This window comes from Corvus kubaryi, unplaced genomic scaffold, assembly GCF_017639235.1.
Source record: "Corvus kubaryi isolate FWS band 111438036 unplaced genomic scaffold, C.kubaryi_AGA036_p1.0 37308, whole genome shotgun sequence".
In the NCBI taxonomy this organism is placed as follows: Eukaryota; Metazoa; Chordata; class Aves; order Passeriformes; family Corvidae; genus Corvus; species Corvus kubaryi.
This window is the reverse complement of record NW_024581096.1, coordinates 4,887,250-4,895,823: the sequence shown is the minus strand read 5'-3', so window position 1 is coordinate 4,895,823 and position 8,574 is coordinate 4,887,250. Positions and strand designations below refer to the sequence as shown.

The window sequence follows — 8,574 nt, the reverse complement described above, 5'->3', positions numbered from 1 at the left end:
CCGCGCCCGGGCCCGAGTGAGCCCGCCCCGCTCCCCCGAGCGGCTCCCGCGGCGCCCCGAGCGCCGCCCGCGCTCCCCCGGCCGGCGCTGCTCCTCCTGGCTGCGGGCGGTCGGGCCGGGAGGGGCAGCGCATCCGCCGAGCAGAGGGAGCGTGGGCTCCGCCCGCTCCGTCTCCGCTCTTCGCCGCAGCACGGGTACAGCGCGCCCGCCCCCGCCCCACCAAGGCGCCCGCGCTGCCCGGCCCCGCCGCCTTCTGCGGCCCCGAGCCGGGATCATGGAGCTCCGCGCTCGCCCCGCCGTCGCGCTGCCCGCTCCGCCCCCGCCCCCTCCCGGCCTGGCGCCGAGCACTCCGGGAGCTGTAGTCTCTTCTCCCAGGGCCGAGGGAGAGGAAGCCGGGCAGCGGGACTTCGACTCCCGGAGGCTCGCGGGAGCGGGGGCGGGGCGGGCCGGGGGCGGAGCGGGGACAGCTCCGGTGCTGATCGCGACGCGGGTTTGCCGGCAGAGCCCGGGCGGGCGGCGGCGGCTGTCGGCGTGCGGGAGCCAGCGGCAGCGGGCGGGCGGCGGGGCCGCGCCCGGCGATGAGGCACGAAGCTCCCATGCAGGTCGGTCCCCGGGCCGCAGCCGAGCGAGGGGTGCGGCGGGCGCGGTGCAGCCGAGAGCCGGGACGGGGCAGGAGCCCCTCCGCCCGGGCCGCCGGGCCGGCTCTGCTGCTGCGGGCAGCGGGTGAGGACACCCCTTGCGTGTGCGGGCCCGGGGCATGTGCGAGGAGTCGTGTCCCCGGGCGAGGGTGCCCGTCGCGGGGCAGCAGGGCCGCGGGTGGGTTTCGAGTCACACTCGGGCACATCGTCCTGTCTTTTTCAGATCCTGCCCCTTGAGCGCCGGTCGCAGCTCTCCTGGGAGTGACTGGCTGTCAGGTGTTGGATGATGAGCTGTGCCGAGGTCCTGCCGAGGTGCGCAGGAAGCTGGCACGATGCCTCCACCTGTGTAGTCATGGAGCAGTTGTCCACCTACGCTGGGGAGAGGTGGCTCGTGGCTAGAGCTGGGGGTAGCAAAGAGGGGCCCCTTTTCAGCAGCTTTTATGTATGGGAAGATATAATACCCCTTAGCGCTGGATGAGCAGATGCTATACAAATACAAGTTGCATTATGCAGAGTTTTCAGCAGTTTCTAGGTTTTTGTCTCAAAACATTTTTTGCTGGTGAACTGTACTTCAGTTATTAATTTTGGCCTGTTTTGTAGTCCCACACAGGAGCTTTGGAGCCCCCAGACTATACATTTGAACACATGACTCTTTTTTCAGTAGAAAAGTGGATTAGTAACAATCATTTTGCAATCAAGTGTGAAGTCTGTTGTGATTTAAGTTATGAACTGCAGCCCTGTTAGCTAATGTTTTTCATGCTGGATATCTACTCTGGCAGTAATAAAATTTCTGGCTAAGGGAAGATCTGCATCTTTTTGCCTGCTACACATATATGTCAGAAATGTTTATGTGGTGTTTGCCATTTATTCACTTATTTATTTATCTACTGAAGATACATTTAGTATGTATTGGCTTTGGAGAGCATTTCATTAAAGGAAATTTTGCTAGGAGAGGGTGACAATTGTAGATTGGTCTCAATTGTATTTAACATTTTTGACAGATTGTTAAATTCACCAAAGTTCTTAAGCAGTTGTGGAAACAAAATGGTGGTACAACATTAAAACAGAATCTAAAGAAAGGAGAGTTCAGATATTAGGAAAAAAAAATTGCTAGACAATCAGAGAACAACTTCTTGGGTTTCTTCCAGATTGTCAGAACAAATGGAATTATTGTTAAACATAATTGAGTAAAAGTCAGCAGAAATGCAGCCTCAGAATAATGAGAGACAACAGAAATCTGCAAACCCCCCTATAAATTCAATCTTTTCTAGACTGCTGACATGGTCAAACAGTGTCTATTTTTAAGCATATCTCATTCAAAATTATAATCATATGCATCTGGATTTTTCCAAAATGTGAAAATGCAGTCTGGCACACACAATTTGATTTTCAGTTGTAGTTTCTGCAGGTTTTTTTTTCTTTCTTCTACTTGCATTATTGCCAGCATACCCATGTATTATTCCTATAAAAGATTCTAGTAAACCAGTTTTCTGTTGTGGATTATTCTTCTGCAGAATCTTTTGTTTTCCAACATTAGGCTAATATGATTGAACCTTGTTCAAATGGGGTTTAGACTGGCTGAACTACTTGCTAGATTTACTTTTTTTTAGCTATGTGATTTCCTATTACATGAAACGAATGTAGTTGCTTCTTTGCACAGAACAATTTGTAAGTCTGTTAAAAAGCTACCATTTCTGAATTGTAGAGCAAGAGAAAGAGTGATCAAGTGTGTGTCTGTTGATCACATCAAAAACAACTCAGAGCAGAGTGTAAGCATTTTTTTTCTATTTCCATCAAGCAATAATTTAAAAGAAAACTAAAATGTTAAAACATTTTATCAGGATGAAAAAAAGGGCCTGAGCACTGTTGCTGTCTTTCTATGTTTGTGAGTTCTTTGTTTCAATTTCAAGCTCATGCCATTTCTCTGAAGACAGGAAGGGACTGCAATCACCAGAAAGACAGTCCTTCCAGGGAAAAGTTGTCTATTGTAAAAGTTTGCCGCTGTCATCTGCTGCATGTAGCTGAATCTGGATCAGTTTGTGACTGTTTTCATTTTTTTAGCCACGTGTTCAAAGAACAGATATAAAACTCAGCAGTGCTTATGGCCATGCAGAGGTTTTTAGTTCAAAAGCAATGAACTCTCTTTTCTGTGAAACACTGAATTCCGTATGGTTTCTGCATATTCTTTTAAAGATTGGTCTGAATTACTTGAGGTGTCTATGTATCTCTCTCAATAGTGTCCCCAAGGCTTTCATGGTACTTTCGAAAGTGAAGGTTCAGTGGGAAATTCTCAGTGATTCATACACCAATTCCCTCTCTTCTAGTTTCGCTCCTTATCTGATTGTAATCTTACTAATCTCCAGCTCAGAGGCACTCAGGGCTAGTTTATACTGTTGTTAACATCCAGCGTCTGCTCCAGTATACATCAGTCTAAATACTTCTCATTGCATCATGACCAGATTACTATCCAGAGAAACAAGTGTATGTTTTGTTTAGTGTTTTTTTGGTTTGATTGGTTTGGTTTGGTTTGGTTTTTATTTCTGTCGTAAGATAAACTCTTCATTCTTCTGATCTTCCTGTTAACCTTTCTGGGTATTTTGCAGTTTGAACTTGGCTTTCATAAACACACTTGACCAGAACTGTCACTAATGCTGTCTCACCAGTGCCCTAGACAGTGGCATTAGTATTTCATTTAGTCTCTTAGTCTGATGCAGCTTCTCTGGCAAACAAAAAAGGTGCAGAGCCTTTCCTATTCTCATGACTCTGAGTGCTGTACTAAATAGAGGAAATGGCAGAAGGCTTTAGCCATCTCGTTTTCATTTTCATATTCCCTGCTAAATCTAAATTTATTTGTGCTGGAGTAACTGGGCTGACACAGCTTTTATTTTTTCTTTTCATAGCTGCACTTTTTTGGTGGCCTCTTGACATCCTGTGTTAGACTAACCCACTTAGGTCTGTACCTCTGGTTTTGCCACTACTTGGAGAAGGGGATTTTAACATACTACCTAGAGTGGGAATTAGAAATACACTTCCTAAGCTAGCTTTTTCATGGACAAAGTAAATTCAGGTTAAAGAAAAAGAAATGAAGGATAATTCACTAGCCCACCACAAGAATCTGGGTGTTAGAGCCTTGCCAGTTTTTTATGCCAAGGTTTTTATTCACCTTAAATTCTACTGTTCTGGGCAGCTCCTGACAGTGTGGCCATATACATGCTAGTTTTGCTGATATGAAGCAAGTAGAGCTTCTCTGAAGTGTTTTGGGCATCTCAGTATCATCTTGATATTCCCCAAATTCGCATTTCAGTGTTCTGCTTAAAAAACCCTTTGAACTTTGAACTACAGGTTTCTAATTGCACTGTGATACATTTACATATATGCATGATTCTGACCTTGTAATACCTTGAAGCAGATAAGCTTGTCCTGATGCTGCCAAGTACATTAGTTTAAAAGCTGTTCTCTGCAGATGGCTGGCAATCAGTAAATTCCAAATAAGTGGCTGGTGCATTGTCTACTGAACTCTGTTAATTCTTACTAATTGGTCAGTTAAAAAATAAATTATAAGGATTTGTGATCATTGGCTGTGGTCTGCATCTGTGGATATCAATGTATTTGTTGAGATCACACCAAAAATACAAGAGATTAAGCAGTTTGTCCAAGATGTAGAAGAGAAGAAAACAAAAGTCACGGAAGTCATGGGATGCCTCTCAAAGAGTTAAGAATAAAATCCAGTCCCTAGATTAATCTCATATTTCACCTCAAAAGGAATTAATTTCTTCATGATTGGGTTATTTGTCACAGTGTTCTTATACATAAGTATTTTGGTAAAATTTTAACTACTCTGATGATGTCGTTTGATCTACACATGAAAGACAACTAATGTGCGGTAAGTGTCACACACTTGCACATCCTACATAGTTTGATGAGTTACACTTGTTGAATTTTTCCATTGTATTCCTTTGTTTCAATATCCATTGATTATGTTTGACTAATTATATTTTATAAAAGACAGAAAGATCACCTCTCCAAAGGCTGCATGGCCAGGAAACTCTGTTTTTACTAAAATATCAACTATATCAAATAAAGTCAGTTTCTGTATGGAAAGAAATAGAAGTGTATATATTTCTACCCTGTATATAGGAAAGAAGAGTTTCTCTTTCCACTGCAACTGTGTATGTATAAACACTGGTCAGTCAGTGGTGTTTCACCCTAATCCTTCGAAGGGATCTGTTAAAAAGGAGCTCAGTTACCCCACTTTCAGGGGTGGGCTGTAACAACACTGTAGATAGAAAGAGAGTGTTGCACTTTGAAACAACTGTAAATTTGCTAGTCTGTATCAATCCTCACTGCACATAGAAGCAAGACATTTTCTCTGGACTTACGATCTTTTCCTTTAAGACATGCCAGTTACTAGGGTTTTTAAAAGAAAACAACGTATTTGCTAAGGGCGTGAAGGAATGAATCTCCGTGTTTTCAATCTCAGGTTTTCTTGCCTTTTGCATCATATTTTCCAGGGGCAATTCATCCTGCATTAAGCATGCAGAGTGGGGTGCATATATAAGTGTAAACTGAAGTTGTGTGCAGGCCAGGGAGGTCACAGCATCCTGCTCTGCTGAAGGAAGAAAGCTGTTCAAATTGATTCTGTCAAAGAATGAGGCCTGCCAAGGCATAAAAAGTAACATAGCCAAATGTTTTGTTATGTTCATTAAGGTGGCAGGTAAACACAGTTTTTCTGACATCTGTTCTCCACCCTGCTCTGTTTTCACCATTTCTTTTGAGATCAAGGAAACAGCTAAACAGGAGACTTGGAAAGCACCTGGATCTGAACAGAAAACTTTGCTTGATGATTAAACTTGCCTATGCCCTTAAATAATCCATGTTTAAGGAGTTTAGAGATATGCTCTATGCAGTGAAGCATACAAAGCTATCCTTTTTTTGTCTTTGCACCATATTCAAACTGGCAACGTAACTCCCCCTGGCTTTGATAAGGAGCAAGTGTGTGAGATCTCCTGTCTATAGGTTTCCTGTTCATTGTCTTGAGCTTAGAATTCTCAGTGGACTCTTCAAGTCTGTCCCAAGCCCTTTAGGAAATTGCTTGAGACTGCTTTCATGCTAATGAAAATAACCTTGTGCATTTTCTCTTCAATTTTACTAAATAAGAGCAAAATTGTACTGAAGAGAAAACTCAGTGTGTCTTGTTGAAAGTGATGCTCATTTAATATATCCATTTAACCTTTGAGAAAAGAACTTTGTCGAAATAAAAGTATGCATTTTACTTTTTTTGAGACAGAATATCATAATATTAGCGAGGTTTATTTGGTTCTTATCCATGTATGTAGTGTTTAATTACAGGTGGGAACACAGCATTCCTAGTGATTGCTTCCAGCATCAGTTCCAAAAGAGGAACATAGCATCAGCACTAACTTCTTCATATTTCTTTTACAAATGCCTCCAATAGTAGGGACAAGTACTGTCAGGAGCGAACTGACATAGTAATACCTTGGGAAGTGGATTACAGTGCATTCGATAATTAATTTTTAAGTCAGCAGCTTGCATTTAAGAAAGAGAAGCTCTGCAGGCTTATTCAAAAAGTTCAAGAGGACCAAGCATCTAGATTTCTCTTGCAGCCAGCAGAATTATAGGTATTTCTTTAGGGTATCATTTAGGTTGTGAGCTTAATGTGGATTGTGCTTGGAAGAATTTGTCTCTTTGCTGACTACAGAAGGAGTGAGTTTGGGAAGTAATGGCAAAGTCTTAGCAACTGCATGGAGTCTGAGGTTTCTTCACATAAGTGCAGGCTCATTTGAGTTTTGGACAGGAGAAAGGATCACTATCAGTAGTCTAGGGAGACTGGCTCTCTAGGCTAAAGTTAGTCTCTCCAAACAGTTTCAATTATTACCTCACTAATCCTCTTGGAGAAATGAGTCCTTTCCTATGCCTTTCCTATGCCTTTTGCATCCTGTAATAAGCAGACATACTCCCGCCCCTGATTCTATGTTCAACATGCCTGTAATTCTGCCTATGATATTACAAATTATGACTTCGTAAGTTCATGGCACAGTGAAGGAGTTGGGTTTTATTTTTTTTTTTAAAGAAATGTTAAGGAAACTATTGCATAGTTAATGCATATAACCACATTAATTTAGAGGAGCACTGAAATTTCTGTGGGTAAACTCTATGTTTAAAACTATCCACAGGAAACACATTCTTACTCAGGAAGGCTACACATAAAACTATCCACAGGAAACACACTCTTACTCAGGAAGGCTACACAATATACACGGTTTATCAGGACTATTATTAGAATCCAGATCTCCTGATTTCTCTGCTCACTGAATCATACTGTTTCTGAAATGTTAGGCATTAAAGTACATGGAGATGAATTGTAAGCTTCATAGGACTCAGGGCAACAAATACATGAAAGCTTAAACATTTCTTTGTAAATCTTAAACTGGTTGAACAAGCGATGTGAAAGTCTTCCTAGGAGATAAAATAAGGAAAGAATATGATGTTCCTCCTTGCTATAAGTGGTAACTACTGCTATCAGCTACAGCACAGCAGAGAGGACCTGGAAGGGCAGTGGAACAGGCTGTCACTCTGTGGTGACACACTGGCACCCACAGCCACTGCAGACTTTGCTCTGATAGACTTCATTGACTTGTTGTTGCAAACTCTGCACAATGTCAGCATGCCCTGTGTTACACTGCTTTGCAGCGACTTGTGAGTAGACTCATATAAGCAACGTTTGATTTTCTTTTTCTTGTGTTCTAAGCAAAATGTCCCCAAATAGTTATGCCATACAGGACAGTAGTGAAGGTTTCTGTCTTTTCTATAGAAGAAATCAGAAAGCTGAAAGATTAGTAATGTGTATGCCTGCCAATATTCCGGTTTTTATTCTAAAGCTTCTTTGTTGCATACCTGAGGAAGAAATGAATAAATATTAAGGCCAATGCAAGCACTCAGGTTATGAGCATGTGGGTACTCAATACTACATTTAATGAGGAAGGTAATTCTGATATTGAATTCTGAAACCAGACACTCCCTACTGTATCATTTATGAAATATGTCTGACACTGAATTTTCTATTAAAAGCTTGCTACTTCCAATGTCTTCTTCAGAACTTTTTGTCCCCACTCTTATATGCCTCTTCAGTAGTCCAAAGAAGCTGGCATAATGTTTATGATGATATGAGATAGAAGAATTAGCTTGAAACAATTACAGAGTAACTAAAATTCTGCTGAGAGTATGGGTTAGTGCACATCTCTCACCCTGGTTCCAGTTGTCCTTTCTGATTGCCCAAATGCATTCTGAGATGCCTAAATTAGAAAGCTTTTACATGAGCTGATTTTCTGTAAGCCTTTATGTTAGGTTATGGTGTCTGTCTTTCTGTCTCAAATCAGCATGCAAAAGTGTTGTTCTTAGAATAATCACATTCAAAAACCTCCACAGGCTCTCAAAATATTTTTTTTTTTTTTTTTGAAAAAACTTAGATGAAACACTCAAGGTTCTTTATTTTTGCCATCTTTATTTTTGCGACCAGGTTGAACTTTGGTCAGGTTTTCATGTTAATCTCTGAAATGTTCGTGAAAGCCTAAGGTGTACGTTTTATAAATGGAATCCATGATCTTTGAAGTCCCTAGAGCAAAGTAGGTTGCTCTTTAACAATATTCACTAATCTCTGCTTATTCAGGTGTTTCATATGGATTAAAAACTGTATTTTAAGGACTCAAATTTTGAAATGTTGATGGCATCCAGCAGGACCTTGACACAGTTAGGAGATGGGCCTCTGCAAACCTCATGAAGTTCAACAAGGCCAAGTGCAAGGTCCTACATCTGGGTCATGGCAATCCCAGACACACCAACAGGCTGGGCAGAGAAGTCAATGAGAGCAGCCCTGTGGGGAAGGACTTGGGTGTGATGGCTGATGAAAAATGCACCA

At 42.3% G+C, this 8,574-nt stretch overlaps 1 protein-coding gene across 1 annotated transcript in view; it reads left to right on the top strand.

The window, feature by feature from the left end:
* Nucleotides 1-495: 495 nt before the first annotated feature.
* The window catches only part of RAB3C (RAB3C, member RAS oncogene family), a 127,155-nt gene continuing 119,076 nt past the window's right edge, over nt 496-8,574 (top strand). The window contains exon 1 of the mRNA XM_042028306.1: nt 496-602. Coding sequence (XP_041884240.1) covers nt 579-602 — 24 coding nt within the window. The 5' untranslated portion in view covers nt 496-578. The remainder of the gene's footprint in view (nt 603-8,574) is intronic.